The following is an 18,812-nucleotide window of genomic DNA, read 5'->3' on the forward strand; positions in this document are numbered from 1 at the left end:
TTTTTCACCTATAGGAAAATTGTTTAAAATATGTAAATCCTGGTGGCTAGCTGAAGCCTCAATTATTGTTCAAGTGAAATTAAGACAGCATTATTTAATTAAAAAAAAAACTAGTCTGAAACAGGTTTAAGCTATAGCTAAAGTTGTTTTGCCATGTCTAAATACAGTCTACAAATTGTTAAGGCTCTGCCCATTTGTAGTCAGAGAATCCCTATGCCAATAACCTAATATCAAATATTAGCAAAAACTCTCAGTTGGAGTTTATTTGAATACATGCATTTCTTGCTTTGATTCCATATGGGAATTACTATGGGCTTCAATTCTACGATAATATGCTGCAAAAGTTATTAAACTATGCAGAAAACGGAATCATTCAAGATCATTATAATTTTAAATATTGATTGTTGAACTTGAACTCTAACATGCTTCCACCTCAGAAGCCTGACAATATGAAGTTGGGAACTGTATCCTGTCATAATCCAAGTTACCCTCACCCAATGTATGAGTTTCAACGTTATTACAAAACGTCAAGCCTGTCACGTGGGGCATGAAATGAAACCATGTTTGTAAGTCCTCCGGTTGTTCTTTAAATCTCTTCAAAGATGCATTTCCCTTGTTGTCGCTGGCAAGAAACATCCCGGTGCTCAATGACATGATTGTGTAGTAGTGTCCACCGTCACTAGCAACTTTGATTTGAAACCTGAACTTCTTATCTTTAAGGTCTTCAGCATTTGATTTCTAGTGAGAAAGAAAAGTTGAATAGTTTGATCAGTTGAGTTAGTGTGTGGAAAATATATTCTTTCAATGTTAAATTGTAATAATGCCTCTTGCCCCTGCACTCCACAAACTGGCCCATCCTTCTTTCTTGATGTCAAGGCATTTAAAGTCAAGAACAATATTATTGTAACTCAAGCCTTCCCCCACGCCCCACAAAAAGAGACAAGCCCTGCCAACAATAAGTGTCTCCCTCCTGCAATTAGCACGTTTTCCATCTTTATAAAATAGAGTATTAGAGACGACTGACTTTTCATTTAATTAAAAATACAGTAACAAAGATTCTTCCAGAAGTCTTATATCAAATATTGTCAAGCGTGAAAGCTATAATCATGGACGTTGGGGTGGTCTCCATCCTCAGGTGGGCAGTCTTATTGAAGGGGCACTAGTAAACTGTTGTTCAACACTCACCAATAGGAATACTTTGGCATCTTTGTCATCATCTGCACACAAATAGTAGCGATCATTTTGGTCTCCTAATTCACATCTCATGGTACATGTCAAGGGGCCGCACTCACCACTTTCAGTTTTTTCGAGATAGAATTCTAGAAAATAAAATGAATTCAGTTCAACACTATTCAACATAATCACTTGAAACGATACTTTTTTTGAATGTTTGAGATCAGAAAATATGATTTCACACTGCACCTTGTTCAAAATGTTTTCAATGTACTATCTAACATGTCCTTATTTTCGAACCAGGGATTTTAAAGTGTTATTATGAATATCAGTATTTTTCTTAAATTCTTCATATTATTTATTCATCTATTTATTTATTTATTTGTTTTTCGTTGTTATTTTTGTTGTTTTTACAGTAACATAAAACTGAATTTTAGAACCAGTGTAAATATTGAATTTCTTTGTCTTTGTGATTAGAATCTTCAGAGAGTTTTACTGACTCTTCTGTCACGCTACTTTAAGCCGAGGCGTCATTCTGGTTCTTTCGATTTTCAGAAGAATTGTTGGCCACTTGAAGTAATTTTTATGAAAGCATATTTTAGTATCAGACCCAATTTCTATGAAACACTTTCATAAAGTTTACCTGTTCTTCTATCACCTGTGCGGGTTCCAGTAAACGTGACCGGAACGTGTGCTTGGTTTACATGGCCATTTCTAACGTCGGCCTTCAAGAGGTTTCCACCTCGCTGGTGTTCGTGTATGTGTTGACGAATTGCAGCTTGAATTCCCGTTGCCTGTTTAAAGGAAAAAATAGACTTTTGTTTGGATATATACGTGTTCAAAGAACCTACTTGTACTTCATAGCCGGTTAAAGAGTAGATAAAATTTCAACGAACTACGTGAAAGCAACCAAACAACTGTTCTCCACTCGTACCTCAGACATGTTTTTTCTTAGGACAGTGTTCTTTCCAAGCAGATTGCCAGTGTATAGCTTCCAAAGGTAGATAACTGAAGTTGTACGGAACTCTGATCCGGGGTTGTATTTATACAAAAGTTACTGGCAGGAAGTTAATTATGCAAATTACAGCTCGGGGATTCCCCGAAGTCACGCGCTCGATAAAGACCTAAAAAACGTTACTCGCAAATGATTGTCGTTGATCGTTTCAAACCGGTTGTTTATAAGCTGCTGGAGAGTGTGTTACGGTAGCGGGGAAGACCCCCAGATTTTATCACATAGAAGAGAGGAAGATCTATCGGAATTTGAAAAGCGCCATGGTACGCTTCAAAATAAAGGATCAGCAGGTTAGTAAAACTTTCTTTAAGAAAATGAAAAGATAGAACTTTCCTTTTTATACGGTATAAAATTAGTATAAACGTCTTGGTATTTTTAGGGCTGTCACGCGATGTATTGGGTGACTTAATTGCAACTTCATGAGCTGGAAAATATGTTAAAACACTACAGTTTATCGCGCAATTCTGTAAAGAATTGTTGACACAAATACATTCGTAGTATATTTGAAATAGATCGGCAAGAAGGAAAAGAGCAGAATTGCAGAGGATAAAGCAACCCAAATTCCATGAGAATCTTTTTTAGAAGATTCTGAGGACCTGAAAGCTACTTAATAAATTCTGTTTGAAAATGAAAACATTTTATAGACGAACATTTTTAATTTAAGAAATCTAAGTCACGATATATCTGCCGTCTTTCTTTATTTTTATAAAACCTGAAATGGGTAGACTACGTGAAAAACTAGTATTATAGTATAAAACCATTTGAGCACGTGATTTGTTTCTCCAGAATCACGATCAGGGTTCACGAGTTCTAAATATAACGTTTCTCGGTTCATGTAGCAGCTCTCGTCTCACATGCGTGAATGGCTCGATTTCCTTTAAGAGAACAATGAAACAAGCCACAGAGACAATGCACCTAGCCCTAAAACAATAACAGCTATACACTATGACGATAAATAGAATTTTAAGCTTAGAAAGCTGCTACACTTTTGATTTTCCCTCTCCGTCGGAGAGGTTTAGCCAGTACAGTGCAGGCACACTATACCCACACTGCTCAGCGGATTGTCCCCGAAAAAAACTTTCGGCGGTGGAGCCACAAGTTGCTACAATTATGGACAAAAGTCTTGCTTCTAGGACAAATTTACACTTATGGCGGTTTTTCTGGCACACTAAACAAACAGTCGCGCGCGGATGCAACTTCACTTGCCCTCTCCCTCGCCCCTTTACTTCTCACCCAACCTAGTATGTTGGACGCGCTTATCCCCGCAATTTCTCCTGAGAGTTTTGATTTTAAAGAGAGCAGTGTTTTTTCAAACCTCACTTCCAGAACACAGATAATTTATGGCATTACATCAGTGTATCAAGTACTTAAGTCGTCTTAGTCCACTGTTGTCGGACTGTATATTTAGTTCGAGAGACTCTGAGAAGAGAACACGTTTACAAGACAATTGGAAATGGAATATTTGATAAGTACAACGTAGCGGACAACTGACTTATTGCGCAGTTGTAAAAGAAAGCTTTCGTGAAGAAATGGCCGTGACACATTGGAAGTTCAGTTCTCATAGCAAAAGAGCTGCTGTCTCACCCTCGGTGATTATGGTTCAGTTCTAATTTCTTACACCCTACATTTCTTCTACCACGATTGAATTGATGTACATGGTCATACACGTATAATACTTTTATTCTCGGTTTCTTTAGCAGATCTCGTTTTGAAACCGGTTGTTTTCTCCACGTCCAAAAAAGCGCAGAAAAGTTCTAAAACCTCAAAAGCTATTCATTTGTGTTAATTTATAACAACGTACTACTCAAAGTTTTAGTGAAAAATGGATTGGCTGCCTTCATTTTTTACACAAGACAAAAAACATATACAATGAACGAAAATCGCATGGCCTTTATTTCGGCGGAAATCGCTTTCTTTATTTATTGAGAAAACCGCACTAAATCCACAGAATCAAAATTTAGGGGTTCAGCTCCCGAAGCCAGCAACATTGGTAAGCCATCAAGCCGAGAAAGTTTGGTTATGACATCACCGTACAAGCGAGAACTCTCTAGGGGAGGGGAGGAGAGGGGAGTCTCGAGGTAACCCGAACGGGGTACCTGAAGAATGCCATATATTTTCGGCGGGAAATTGGGCAACTCGCGTTTATCTGGAGGGAAACACCATAACCATTTTGAGAGAGAGGTGTCGTTTTAAACAGAAGCTTTCCATTTAGAAAAGAAAACTTATTTCTGTTGTTATATCAACAAACGATAGCGGAGTTGATATTACGTTTTCAAGACAGGGAACGTGAAAGAGAACGGCAGAGAGCAAGAATTGACAGGCAAAGCAGTAGCCAAAGAGAGCGGGCCAGGGCTAGAGAAAGGAGGCGAAACAAAACTGAAAAATTCCTTGAAATATAAGCGAGGAACGACGCGAAGCCGAGCGAGCCAGGAATATAGAGTGGAGGTGAAATATAAGTGAGGAATGCCGAGAAGTTTAGCGAGCCAGGAATAGGGAATGACGGCAGAAACATTAGTTCAGTTCAGTGTTCACACGTTTCTGCCTGGAAGAGTGAATATTGCCAAATTATGGTAAGCGATTGTACTCTTCGTTCTGCTTTGTTGTAACTTCACTTCTGAAAATAATGAAACTGTATTATTTCATAAATACTGCTCGGCGAGTTTTGAAGTTTTCCTTGTGCTAGTACACCAGTTAGCAGGAGCTAGAAGGGAGAGCTTCGTAGTCTGCTAAAATATCTTTTGACATTGTTCAGCGATGTCCTTTTAAATTGCTAAGTGATTATTCCAGATTGATGCATTGATTTACTGGACATCGTACTGTGGTAGTCTTTGATCTTACACTGTGTTACACTGTGTTACAAAAGAGGTAATAATTAACTATTATTGCACAACATATTAACCTGTTTTGAGCAGACACCCTGCATTAAGTGGACACTAGTGAGGCTCCCAATGTCAGCTTAATACAGGTTTTATTGTACTTGCTTATCCCAAGCACAAGCAAACTTATGATTTTAGTGTATCTTCTAAAAATATCTTTGGTATTTTTGCTGACAGTGTCTCGTAACATATAGATTGTTTTCAAAATATTCTTTCAGCAAACCACCTTTCCTTGAGCTCATACAAGGTTAAATCAGCATTCAGGTAACAATTTTGTATTTAATATAAATTTTAATGTTAACTACAAAGATGCTCATAGAGTACAACATATTCTCTGGTTACTGCACCAGTAACAAGCCATATTAGTTATAATATGTACTTAATATTATTTATTACTTGTTGATATAACCTATCACTGTAGGATATTAACAAATACAATCTATACATCTTGTTTTCCTCTGCCAAATATAATATATCAATCAGCTTGAACAAAAAAAGGGTTTTATGGAATGTCCCTCCTCTTCTAATAGTCATGATGTTAATTCCTATAAAAACTAGTTACAAACTGATATGAACAACAAAGGAGCTATATACACCATTTTTAAAACAATTCTCCACAGCAACAGTAATGTGAATGTCATGGTCGTATATTGTTTTGTTGTCTTTGTCACCTATAGCAAATGAATGATTTTAAAATATCTAAATCCTAAAAATTGCGGCTAGTTGTGGCTAGCAATTATTGCAACTTCGCGTCAATTATTGTTCAAGTGAAATTAAGACACTATAATTTAATTAAATTAGCCTAAAACAGGTTTAAAGCTATAGATAAAGTTGTTTTACCATGTCTAAATGCAGTCTAAAAGTTGTTATTAAGTCTATTTCTATTCGTGGTTAGAGAATCCCTATGCAAGTATCCTAACCTCAAATCTCAAATTGAGTTTGTTTGAATACATATATTGCATGCTTTGATTCCACATGGGAATTACTCTGGGCTTCAATTCTATGATGAAATTCTGGATAATTTATTAAACTATGCAGAAAACTGAATCATTTCAGATCATTATAATTTTAAATATTGATTGTTCAGCCTGAACTCTAACATGCTTCCACCTCAGAAGCCTGACAATATGAAGTTGCAAACTGTATGCTGTCATAATTGAAGTTACCCACACCCAGTGTATGAGTTTCTACGTTATTACAGAACATCAAGCCTGTCATGTGGGGCATGAAGTGAAACCATGTTTGTAAGTCCTCCGGTTGTTCTTTAAATCTCTTCAAAGATGCATTTCCCTCGTTGTCGCTGACGAGAAACATTCCGGTGCTCAATGACATGATTGTGTAGTAGTGTCCACCGTCACTAGCAACTTTGATTTCAAACATAAACTTCTTATCTTTAAGGTCTTCAGAATTTGATTTCTAGTGAGAAAGAAAAGTTGAATAGTTTGATCAGTTGAGTTAGTGTGTGGAAAGTATATTCTTTCAATGTTAAATTTTAATAATCCCTCTTACCCGTGCCCTCCACAAACTGGCCCATCCTTCTTTCTTGATGTCAAGGCATTTAAAGTCAAGAACAATATTATTGTAACTCAAGGCTTCCACCCCCCTCCCCCCAAAAAAGATAAGCCCCGCCAAAAATAAGTGTCTCCCTTCTCCAGTTGGCATGTTTTCCATCTTTATAATTTAGAGTATTAGAGACAACTGATTTTTCATTTAATTAAAAATACAGTAACAAACTTAAGATTCTTCCAAAAGTCTTATATCAAAAGTTGTCAACCGTGAAAGCTATGACCACGCACCTTGGGGAGGTCTCCATCCCCAGGTGTGCGGTCCTATTGAAGGCGCACTAGTAAACTGTTGTTCAACACTCACCAATAGGAATACTTTGGCATCTTTGTCATCATCTGCACACAAATAGTAGCGATCATTTTGGTCTCCTAATTCACATCTCATGGTACATATCAAGGGGTGGCACTCACCACTTTCAGTTTTTTCTAGATAGAATTCTAGAAAATTAAATGAATTCAGTTCAACACTATTCAACATAATCACTTGAAACGATACTTTTTTTTGAATGTTTGAGATCAGAAAATATGATTTCACACTGTACCTTGTTCAAAATGTTTTCAATGTACTTTCTAACATGTCCTTATTTTCTAACCAGGGATTTTAAAGTGTTATTATGAATATCAGTATTTTTCTTAAATTCTTCGTTTTATTTATTGATCTATTTTGAACATAATAGTAGCATAAAACTGAATTTTAGAACCAGTGTAAATATTGAATTTCTTTGTCTTGTGATGAGAATCTTTAGAGAGTTTTACTGACTCTTCAGTCATGCTACCTTAAGCCCAGGCGTCATTCTGGTTCGTTCGATTTTCAGAAGAAGTGTTGGCCACTTGAAGTAATTTTTATGAAACCATTTTTTGGTATCAGACCCAATTTCTTTGAAACACTTTTATAAAGTTTACCTGTTCTTCTATCGTCTGTGCGGGTTCCAGTAAACGTCACCGGAACGTGTGCTTGGTTTACATGGGCATTTCTAACCTCAGCCTTCAAGAGGTTTCCACCTCGCTGGTGTTCGTGTATGCGTTGGCGAATTGCAGCTTGAATTCCCGTTGCCTGTTTAAAGGGGAAAATAAACGTTTGTTTGGATATACACTTGTTGAAACAACCTACTTGTACTTCATAGCCGATTAAAGATTAGATAAAATTTCAACGAACTGGTTGAAGACAACCAAACAACGGTTTTCTACTCGTACCTCAGACATGTTTTTCTCAGGACAGTGTTCTTTCCGACTAGATTACCAGTGTATAGCTTCCAAAAGTAGTTAGCTGTAGTGCGACGGAATTGTGATCCGTGGTTGTATTTATATTACAAAAGTTACCGGAAGTCAATTATGCAAATTGCAGCTCGGGGATTCCCCGAAGTCACGCGCTCGATAAAGACCTAAAAAATGTCAGTCGCAAATGATTCTCGTTGATCGTGTCAAAGGGGTTTGTTTACAAGTTGCAGGAAAGTGTGCTATTCTAGTGAGAAAACCCCACAATTTAACACATAAAAAATCGACAAGAACATCTATCGGAATTTGAAAAGGGTCATGCTACGCTGCGAAAGAAAGGATCAGGAATACCGTACAACGGTTTTTGGTTTTGCTATAAGGTTAGGGAAACATTCTTTAAGAAAATGAAAAGGTAGAACTTTCCTTTTTATGGGGCATAAAATTAGCATGAATGTCTTGGTATTTTTAGGGCTGTCGCGCGATCTATTGCGTGACTTGCAACTCATGAGCTGGAAAATATTTTAAAACACTACAGTTTATCGTGCAATTCTGTTAAGAATTATTGACACAAATACATTCGTAGTATCTTTGAAATTGAACGGCAAGAAGGAAAAGAGCAGAATTACAGAGGGATAAAGCAACACAATTCCTTGAGAATCTTTTTTAGAAGATTCTGAGGACCTGAAAGCTACTTAATAAATTCTGTTTCAAAATGAAAACATTTTATAGACGAACATTTTTAATTTAAGAAATCTAAGTCACGATATATTTGCCGTCTTTCTTTATTTTTATAAAACCTGAAATGGGTAGACTTTACGTGAAAAACTAGTATTAAAGTATAAAACCATTTCAGTAAGTGATTTGTTTCTCCAGAATCACGATCAGGGTTCACGAGTTCTAAATATAACGTAGTTTCTCGGTTCATGTGGGAACACTCGTCTCACATGCATGAATGGCTCGATTTCCTTTGAGAGAACAATAAAACAAGCCACAGAGACAATGTACCTAGCCCTAAAACAATAACAGCTATACACTATGACGCAAAATAGAACTTTAAGCTTATGAGAGCTGTTACACTTTCGAGTTTCTCTCTCGGGCGGAGAGGGTTAGCGAGCACAGGGCACACTGTACCCACACTGCTCAGCGGATTGTCCCCGAAAAAAACTTTCGGCGGTGGAGAGACAAGTTGCTATAATTATGGAGAAAAGTCTTGCTTATGGGACAAATTTGCACTTGTGGCGGTTTTTCTGGCACACTAAACAAACAGTCGCGCGCGGATGCAACTTCACTTGCCCTTTCCCTCGCCCCTCGCCCCTCGCCCCTCGCCCCTCGCCCCTCGCCCCTCGCCCCTCGCCCCTCGCCCCTCGCCCCTCGCCCCTCGCCCCTCGCCCCTCGCCCCTCGGCCCTCGCCCCTCGCCCCTCGCCCCTCGCCCCTCGCCCCTCGCCCCTCGCCCCTCGCCCCTCGCCCCTCGCCCCTCGCCCCTCGCCCCTCGCCCCTCGCCCCTCGCCCCTCGCCCCTCGCCCCTCGCCCCTCGCCCCTCGCCCCCCTTTTTATTTTAAAGATGGCAGTGTTTTTTCAAACCTCAGTTGTAGAACACAGATAATTTATGGCATTACATCAGTGTCCCCAGGACTTACGTCGTCTTAGTCCACTGTTGTCGGACTGTATATTTAGTTCGAGAGACTCTGAGAAGAGAACACGTTTACAAGACAATTGGAAATGGAATATTTGATAGGTACAACGTAGCGGACAACTGACTTATTGCGCAGTTGTGAAAGAAAGCTTTCGTGAAGAAATGGCCGTGACACATTGGAAGTTCAGTTCTCATAGCAAAAGAGCTGCTGTCTCACCCTCGGTGATTATGGTTCAGTTCTAATTTCTTACACCCTACATTTCTTCTACCACGATTGAATTGATGTACATGGTCGTACATGTTTAATACTTTTATTCTCGGTTTCTTTAGCAGATCTCGTTTTGAAATCGGTTGTTTTCTCCGCGTCAAAAAAAGCGCAGAAAAGTTCTAAAACCTCAAAAACTATTTATTTGTGTTAATTTATAACAACGTACTAGTCAATGTTTTAGTGAAAAATGGATTGGCTGCCTTCATTTTTTACACAAGACAAAAAACATATACAATGAACGAAAATCGCATGGCCTTTATTTCGGCGGAAATCGCTTTCTTTATTTATTGAGAAAACCGCACTAAATCCACAGAATCAAAATTTTGGGGTTCAGCTTCCGAAGGGAAACAACATTGGTAAGCCATCAAGCCGAGAAAGTTTGGTTATGACATCACCAGCGAGCACACTCTAGGGGAGGGGAGGAGAGGGGAGTCTCTAGGTAACCCGAACTGGGGAGCTGAAGAATGCCATATATTTTCGGCGGGAAATTGGGCAACTCGCGTTTATCTGGAGGGAAACACCATAACCATTTTGAGAGAGAGGTGTCGTTTTAAACAGAAGCTTTCCATTTAGAAAAGAAAACTTATTTCTGTTGTTATATCAACAAACGATAGCAGAGTTGATATTACACTTTCAAGACAGGGAACGTGAAAGAGAACGGCAGAGAGCAAGAATTAACAGGCAAAGCAGTAGCCAAAGAGAGCGGGCCAGGGCTAGAGAAAGGAGGCGAAACAAAAACTAAAAAATTCCTTGAAATATAAGCGAGGAACGACGCGAAGCCGAGCGAGCCAGGATTATAGAGTGGAGGCGAAATATAAGTGAGGAATGCCGAGAAGTTTAGCGAGCCAGGAATAGGGAATGACGGCAGAAACATTAGTTCAGTTTAGTGTTCACAAGTTTCTGCCTGGAAGAGTGAATATTGCCAAATTGTGGTAAGCGACTGCACTCTTCGTTCTGCTTTGTTGTAACTTCACTTCTGAAAATAATGAAACTGTATTATTTCATAAATACTGCTCGGCGAGTTTTGAAGTTTTCTTTGTGCTAGTACACCAGTTAGCAGGAGTTAGAAGGGAGAGCTTCGTAGTCTGCTAAAATATCTTTTGGTACGGTTGGCAACCAAGAAAGGTCAAGAACGCATCTTTTTTTTAGGTAAATACTCTTTGACACCTAAATGAAGTCATTCATTTATTCCTTCCTTCCTTCTTTCCTTCATTCATTCATTCATTCTAACTTTAAAAGCGAACAGGAGTTGCTAAGTTTGCATTTGCCGCTCGTACCTGGTGATTTGTATATTTTGGTTACGAAGTATGGAGATTTCCTCGTTTTCTTTGTTTGCTGAAATGCTTCGGCGAATTTCTTTAATCGTTATTGGTAAAAGACTGGTAAAGCTAGTGCCGATAAAATGACTGCAAAGCTGTCGGCAAAACAATATTCAAATTATGACTGAATAATTACTATAAATGTAGATTCCTGGGTTTTGTTGCTGTTGTTGTTGTTCAATTCGTAATCAGTTTGGTGAAATGCTTGGGTAAATTTCTTTAATGGTTATTGGTGAAAGACTGGTAAAGCTATTGCCGACAAAACGACTGCAAAGCTGTCAGCAAAAAAAATAATCAAATGATACCTGAATAATTACTATAAATGTATATTCCTCAGTTTTGTTGTTGTTGTTATTGTTCAATTCATAATCAGTTTGGTGAAATGCTTGGGCAAATTTCTTTCATGGTTATTGATGAAAGACTGGTAAAGCTATTACCGCCAAAGTGACTGCAAAGCTGTCGGCAAAAATAATATTCAAATTATGCCTGAACAATTACTATAAATGTAGATTCCTGGGTTTTGTTGTTGTTGGTGTTGTTCAATTCATAATCAGTTTGGTGAAATGCTTGTTGGTGAATTTCTTTAAAGGCTATTGTGTTGGACAGATTACTAGTAGTTTTTGGGAGTTCAGCCTTTATTCTTTTAATATAATTACCAGTAATAACTACAGTGAAACTGTATTAAGCTGCCCCATATTAAGCGGACACCCTCTATTACCACCTGAAGTCCCAAAATTTTCCTCCACATTTACTGTAAAATAAACCTGCGTTCAGTGGACACCTCTGTTAGGCGGACACGGACACAAATATTAAGGCCTTTTGGTGCACAAAACCTGCAATAAGCAAACACTTCAAGGGCTTTTGTCTTCTAAAGCTTCAGCTGAGACTCCTTTGACATTGTTCAGCGATGTCATTTTAAATGGCTAGGTGATTACTCCAGATTGATGCATTGATTTACTGGACATCGCACTCTGCTAGTCTTTGATCTTACACTGTATTACACTGTGTTACAAAAGAGTTAATAACTAACTATTATTGCACAACATATTACAACCTGTTTTGAGCAGACACCCTGTGTTAAGTGGACACTAGTGAGGGTCCCAATGTCAGCTTAATACAGGTTTTACTGTACTTGCTTATCCCAAATACAAGCAAACTTATGATTTTAGTGTATCTTCTAAAAATGTCTTTGGTATTTTTGCTGACAGTGTCTCGTAACATAGATTTTTTTCAAAATATTCTTTCAGACATAACCACCTTTCCTTGAGCTCATACAAGGCAACAATTTTGTATTTAATATAAATTTTAATGTTAACTATAAAGATACTCATAGAGTACAACATATTCTCTGGTTACTGCACCAGTTACAAGCCATATTAGTTATAATATGTAATTCATATTATTTATTACTTGTTGATATAACCTATCATTGTAGGATACTAAAAAATACAATCTATACATCTTGTTTTCCTCTGCCTAATATATCAATCAGCTTGAACAAAAAATAGGGTTTTTATATGGAATGTCCATCCTCTTCTAATAGCCATGATGTTAATTCCTATAAAAACTAGTTACAAACTGATATGAGCAACAAAGGAGCTATATACACCATTTTTAAAACAATTCTCTACAGCAACAGTAATGTGAATGTCATGGTAGTATATGGTTTTGTTGTCTTTGTCACCTATTGCAAATGAATGATTTAAAATATTTAAATCCTAAAAATTGTGGCTAGTTGCAATTATTGCAACTTCGCCTCAATTATTGTTCAAGTGAAATTAAGACACCATAATTTAATTAAATTGGCCTAAAACAGGTTTAAACCTATAGATAAAGTTGTTCTACCATGTCTAAATGCAGTCTAAAAGTTGTTATTAAGTCTATTTCTATTCGTGGTTAGAGAATCCCTATGCAAGTATCCTAACCTCAAATCTCAAATTGAGTTTGTTTGAATACATATATTGCATGCTTTGATTCCACATGGGAATTACTCTGGGCTTCAATTCTATGATGAAATTCTGGATAATTGATTAAACTATGCAGAAAACCGAATCATTTCAGATCATTATAATTTTAAATATTGATTGTTCAGCCTGAACTCTAACATGCTTCCACCTCAGAAGCCTGACAATATGAAGTTGCGAACTGTATGCTGTCATAATTGAAGTTACCCACACCCAATGTATGAGTTTCTACGTTATTACAGAACATCAAGCCTGTCACGTGGGGCAAGAAATGAAACCATGTTTGTAAGTCCTCCGGTTGTTCTTTAAATCTCTTCAAAGATGCATTTCCCTCGTTGTCGCTGACGAGAAACATTCCGGTGCTCAATGACATGATTGTGTAGTAGTGTCCACCGTCACTAGCAACTTTGATTTCAAACATAAACTTCTTATCTTTAAGGTCTTCAGAATTTGATTTCTAGTGAGAAAGAAAAGTTGAATAGTTTGATCAGTTGACTTAGTGTGTGGAAAATATATTCTTTCAATGTTAAATTGTAACAATCCCTCTTCCCCCTACCCTCCGCAAACTGGCCCATCCCTCTTTCTTGATGTCAAGGCATTTAAAGTCAAGAACAATATTATTGTAACTCAAGCCTTCCACCCCCCCACCCCCCCAAAAAAAGAGAAGCCCCGCCAAAAATAAGTGTCTCCCTTCTGCAATTAGCATGTTTTCCATCTTTATAATTTAGAGTATTAGAGACAACTGATTTTTAATTTAAATAAAAATACAGTAACAAAGATTCTTTCAAAAGTCTCATATCAAATGTTGTCAGCCGTGAAAGCTACCAACATAGACCTTGGGGAGGTCTCCATCCCTAGGTGTAATGTCCTATTTAAGGAGCATTAGTAAACTGTTGTTCAACACTCACCAATAGAAATACTTTGCCATCTTTGTCATCATCTGCACACAAATAGTAGCGATCATTTTGGTCTCCTAATTCACATCTCATGGTACATATCAAGGGGCGGCACTCACCACTTTCAGTTTTTTCTAGATAGAATTCTAGAAAATAAAATGAATTCAGTTCAACACTATCCAACATAATCATGTGAAACGATACTTTTTTTTAAATGTTTGAGATCAGAAAATATGATTTCACACTGTACCTTCTTCAAAATGTTTTCAATGTACTTTCTAACATGTCCTTATTTTCGAACCAGGCATTTTAAAGTGTTATTATGAATATCAGTATTTTTCTTTAATTCTTAGTTTTATTTATTCATCTATTTATTTATTTATTTGTTTTTTGTTGTTGTTTTTGTTGTTTTTACAGTAACATAAAACTGAATTTTAGAACCAGTGTAAATATTGAATTTCTTTGTCTTGTGATGAGAATCTTCAGAGAGTTTTACTGACTCCTCGATCATGCTACTTTAAGTCGAGGCGTCATTCTGGTTTGTTCGAGTTTCAGAAGAAGTGTTGGCCACTTGAAGTAATTTTTATGAAAACATTTTTTGGTATCAGACCCAATTTCTATGAAACACTTTTATAAAGTTTACCTGTTCTTCTATCGTCTGTGCGGGTTCCAGTAAACGTCACCGGAACATGTGCTTGATCCACATGGCCATTTCTAACGTCGGCGTTCAAGAAGTTTCCACCTCGCTGGTGTTCGTGTATGTGTTGACGAATTGCAGCTTGAATTCCCGTTGCCTGTTTAAAGAGAAAAATAGACGTTTGTTTGGATATATACTTGTTCAAACAACCTACTTGTACCTCATAGCCGATTAAAGATTAGATAAACTTTCAACGAACTAGTTGAAGGCAACCAAACAACGGTTTTCTACTCGTACCTCAGACATGTTTTTCTCAAGACAGTGTTCTTTCCAACTAGATTACCAGTGTATAGCTTCCAAAAGTAGTTAGCTGTAGTGCGATCCGCGGTTGTATTTATACAAAAGTTACTGGCAGGAAATTATGCAAATTGCAGCTCGGGGATTCCCCGAAGTCACGCGCTCGATAAAGACTTAACAAATGTTACTCGCAAATGATTGTCGTTGATCGTGTGAAACCGGTTGTTTATAAGCTGCAGGAGAGTGTGTTACGCTAGTGGATTTTTTCACATAAAAGAGAAGAACACGTATCGGAATTTGAAAAGCGCCATGCCAGGCTACGAAAGGATCAGAAATAGCCAAAAAAGGTTTTTGGTTTTGCTAAAAGATTAGTAAAATTTTCTTTAAGAAAATGAAGAGATAGAACTTTCCTTTTTATACGGTATAAAATTAGCATGAATGTCTTTGGTATTTTTAGGGTTTTGTCACGCGTTAGATCGCGTGACATGCATCTTCATAAGCTGGAAATTAAAAAAACACAACAGTTTATCCCGCAATTGCGAAACAGGATTATCAACACAAATACCTTTCGTAGAATGTGTGAATTTCAAAGAGCCCAGTATAGTACAGAAACAGAAAACAGGAGAGATTCTTTGAGAATCTATTTTAGAAGATTCTAAGCACCTGAAAGCTGCTATGATAAATTCTGTTTGAAAATGAAAACATTTAGATGAATACTTTTAATTTAGGAAATCGAAGTGACGAAATATTTGTCGTGTTTGTTTATTTTTATAAAACACGATATGCGTAGACTATTAAACTGCTAAAATTGAGTATAAAACTAGTTGAGCACGTAATTTGTGCTAGGGTTCACTAGTTCATGATGAGTACAATCTATACCGTGGTTTATTCCTTTTATCGAGACATTTGGAAGCCTCTTCGTCGTGGGATCGAAGGAGAAGTAGACGTTTACTAGACAAAGGCTAAACAGAGAAATGGCATATTCGATCACTATAACGCAATGGACACCTGACATGCTGCTCAGTTAACAACACAACAACAACAACCATTTTATTTTGCATAATACATAGAATATCATTCAGCAAAAGAATACATTAAACTTAAATAAGCAAAAAAACTACTCAAAATAATAAAAACTAAACGAGCTGAGTAGTTACAGGAATTATTACGCTTTAAATCGGTTGCAGGAAAAATAAAGAAAAGAAGAGATAGAAAGAAAAAAATATATACAGATATAAATATAAAAAGAAATATAATTAGTAACAGTACCAGTTATAGACAGAGCATTGTTTAATTAAGAGCGATAGTAACTTAAAGAAAAAATACTAAGCTAGCATTAAGCATAAGAACTTAGAAATTGCTTAGTCAAGGTTTGTTTAAATAAACGCGGAGATAAACTTTTTATCTCTTCATCCAAATTGTTCCAGATAGAAGGACAAGAGAAATGTAGATTGAATTTTCCATAATTAGTTCTAACCTGGTCGATATAATATGTTGACTTAGATGCTAGCCTAGTGTTATAGTTATATTTAGGTGATATGCATGTAAAGTAATTGTCAAAGACCTAAGGTAATAGATTATGGTAATACTTAAACATAAAAACAGCAGTTTGCATAGTAACCAGAATGTGATTATACGTAGAGCCTGTTTTTGCAAAGTTGCAATGGGTTTAAGAGTTTTGGAGGAGGTATTTCCCCAGACAACCAAGCCATAGGTAAGAAAGGGATACACTAAGGAATGATAAATCTGAGTAAGAATATCATCAGTAACAAAATGCCTGAGCTTAGATAGGATACCAATGCCTCTTGAAATTTTCTTACTCACTTCATGTGCATGTTTTTTCCAATTTAAATGACAATCAATAATAAGACCTAAGTATTTGACACAAGTTGTTAAGTTCTAAAGCGAATATTTTTTTAAAGAATATGATGTTTTTACCCCTCCGGATTGCATCATCAAATGGTGGACCGCAGAATGACCTTTGTTTAGGCTACAAAACGAGTGGGCATAAATACGTAAAAAAATCTTTGTCGTCAAATATCTTTAAAAAAAGGCTGGTACGAAGAAATAACAAACAAACCGTGACCGTGACACAGGCAAGAACTTCTTTCTCGCTTCGTGATTATGTTCCAGGTCTAATTTCTAACATCCCTCATTTATCCTACCCTGATTGGAATTGATGTATAACACTCTAAAAGTTTCGCTTTCACTCCGTTTCCTTTCGCAGATGTCTTTTCGAAATCTTTTCTTTTCTCCACTTCAAGAAAAGCACGACTAAGTCGAAGACAAAATACTAGAACCTCAAAAGTTATTTGTAATTCTGTCTGTGGTAGTTGGTCGTTTGAAAATTTATACATCACTTAATGCATATTTATTGTGTAAATATAAAATTAAGAGAAAAGACCTGTCTGTTATGGCTGTGAAGCAGTGCTTTAAAATTCAAACTAATTTCCTTTAAATCAAAACAAAACTAAAATGCATCCTTAACTTAACTCTTTAATCATGCATTCTCGATCTCCACGGAGCTCAACCGTATCGATATCTGCATGGAGTAAGTGAAACGTATACTTTTTGCATTTGTTTGAGTAGAAATATTAAATCTCTTCGTTTTAAATGTGTTTACCTTGGTCAATCCTGTCTGTTCTACTTCAGTTGCTTCCAATTTGATCATGGACATGATTTTCCACTACAAATACACTTTAACTTGGCTTGGATTTCTTTCTTCCTTGGAGGCTAACGTTTGAATGACGACACATTTTCTGAGCTCTGCTTATAAACGTTTACCTGACTTCGGGAAAAGTCCCGCGAGTAACTTCAGTCCGGATAAGTGACTTTAGGTATAATCTTGGGACAAAAGAAAATGTCCCCAGAGTGGAACCCCTTTCGATTTTAACTCAATTAATTCCGAGCTTTTAACCTTGTTGAGAGACGCTTCCGGAATTGCTTTACACATACAAACACGTGTATCAGCTCATGTACCGTACACAATATAAACCATAAACAGATGTACCAATTGAAGTTGAGCAAGGCTCCAGTGTATGAAAACTAGCTTGCAATGGCTCACATCTAACACATTTGTACAGGCTTGAAGCTGGACACCGGACATAACGTCCGTTAGTGTGGCGTAGTAACGTCCGGTAGTTTACAAGAAATAATTATTAAAACATTATTCTGATGGGTGTCTCACGCATGGAAGAAATGAACTTGCACAAAATCATTTAAATTACACGCGCTTTCTGTGTTACGTGCACAGGCGATATCTTTCGACCATCTCTCGACATTCCATCTTTCGACATGCTATGTATACGGCTGAAACACGGTTTACCTGTGAAACTAGCAATTTTTCCGGTTATTACCGGAACAAACGACAAGTATATGATAATTACTGACCTCAAATGAATGAAGAAGATTGTGGACTCCCGATTTACGGGATAATTCAAACGATATTAGTGTACTCAATCGGCTGTCAATAGTGACTTCCGGTAGAATTGGGCCGCTACCGCTCAGTTAATATTCGAAAGATGTAAACATTCAAAGCAGTCGATTTATCACTCACAGAATGTTTTCTTGATGCTCCTAGCCTTAGTTTGATGTCAAATAAATCCATCTTTCATGACTGAAAGTCGAGGTCGACCGCAAAGAAGCCACTTGTGGTTACATTTTGACGTAGGCCAGGTTACATAGCATGTCGAAAGATGGCATGTCGAGAGCGGGTGTAATGAAAGCGGGTGTAATGTTATACAAGCGACTATGATGGTCTCGTGTGTCATGATAGTTAAGAAAATCAACTGTCACATCCGAGATTATCCCAAATTCTTTCCGATAGGAACCATTTTGGACTCTACTGGAAAGGGACAAGTTGCAGACTGATAACTAAAATTTTTGCTTGTGTTTGCTCATCCCAAGCACAAACAAAGTTGTGATTTTAGTGTATCTTTTAAAAATGTCTTTGGTAT

The 18,812-nt window shown here is 37.2% G+C and overlaps 3 protein-coding genes across 4 annotated transcripts; all 3 read right to left on the minus strand.

The window, feature by feature from the left end:
• Positions 1 to 553: 553 nt before the first annotated feature.
• LOC145463496 (uncharacterized) lies at positions 554 to 2,907 on the minus strand. Its single transcript, XM_081447244.1, has 3 exons — positions 2,108 to 2,907; positions 1,817 to 1,967; positions 554 to 1,319 (listed from the first exon to the last, which is right to left on the minus strand). Exons 1-3 carry the CDS (start codon positions 2,114 to 2,116, stop codon positions 1,132 to 1,134), a joined length of 348 nt encoding a protein of 115 aa, XP_081303370.1. The 5' UTR covers positions 2,117 to 2,907; the 3' UTR covers positions 554 to 1,131.
• Positions 2,908 to 5,867: 2,960 nt separating this feature from the next.
• Positions 5,868 to 7,829, minus strand: LOC145462298 (uncharacterized). The gene is made up of 4 exons (XM_081445797.1): positions 7,821 to 7,829; positions 7,530 to 7,680; positions 6,931 to 7,064; positions 5,868 to 6,477 (listed from the first exon to the last, which is right to left on the minus strand). The coding sequence occupies exons 1-4, from the start codon at positions 7,827 to 7,829 to the stop codon at positions 6,157 to 6,159; spliced, it is 615 nt and encodes a 204-aa protein (XP_081301923.1). The 3' UTR covers positions 5,868 to 6,156.
• A 4,425-nt stretch (positions 7,830 to 12,254) lies between these two features.
• On the minus strand, positions 12,255 to 18,514 carry LOC145463054 (uncharacterized). Of its 2 annotated transcripts, none has more exons than XM_081446765.1 (4): positions 18,413 to 18,514; positions 14,566 to 14,716; positions 13,935 to 14,068; positions 12,255 to 13,483 (listed from the first exon to the last, which is right to left on the minus strand). In XM_081446765.1, exons 1-4 carry the CDS (start codon positions 18,461 to 18,463, stop codon positions 13,163 to 13,165), a joined length of 657 nt encoding a protein of 218 aa, XP_081302891.1. In that variant the 5' UTR covers positions 18,464 to 18,514; the 3' UTR covers positions 12,255 to 13,162. The 2 variants fall into 2 exon arrangements, with proteins under 2 accessions (XP_081302891.1, XP_081302890.1); XM_081446764.1 differs by having other exon boundaries at positions 17,480 to 18,514.
• Between the last annotated feature and the right edge of the window lie 298 nt (positions 18,515 to 18,812).

Source organism: Orbicella franksi, chromosome 12 (genome assembly GCF_964199315.1).
Source record: "Orbicella franksi chromosome 12, jaOrbFran1.1, whole genome shotgun sequence".
In the NCBI taxonomy this organism is placed as follows: Eukaryota; Metazoa; Cnidaria; class Anthozoa; order Scleractinia; family Merulinidae; genus Orbicella; species Orbicella franksi.

Bases quoted from the DNA above. Each gene is read 5' to 3' on its own strand.
- LOC145463496 (XM_081447244.1), bottom strand. The intron at 1,320-1,816 runs GTAAACTTTATG...TTTATTTTCTAG, and splicing joins CACAGGTGATAGAAGAACAG to AATTCTATCTCGAAAAAACT.
- LOC145462298 (XM_081445797.1), bottom strand. The intron at 7,065-7,529 runs GTAAACTTTATA...TTAATTTTCTAG, and splicing joins CACAGACGATAGAAGAACAG to AATTCTATCTAGAAAAAACT. The intron at 6,478-6,930 runs GTGAGTGTTGAA...CTTTCTCACTAG, and splicing joins ATGCCAAAGTATTCCTATTG to AAATCAAATTCTGAAGACCT.
- LOC145463054 (XM_081446764.1), bottom strand. From the start codon at position 17,533: ATGTCCATGATCAAATTGGAAGCAACTGAAGTAGAACAGACAGGATTG. The intron at 14,717-17,479 runs GTAAACACATTT...CTCTTTAAACAG, and splicing joins AACAGACAGGATTGACCAAG to GCAACGGGAATTCAAGCTGC. The intron at 14,069-14,565 runs GTAAACTTTATA...TTTATTTTCTAG, and splicing joins CACAGACGATAGAAGAACAG to AATTCTATCTAGAAAAAACT.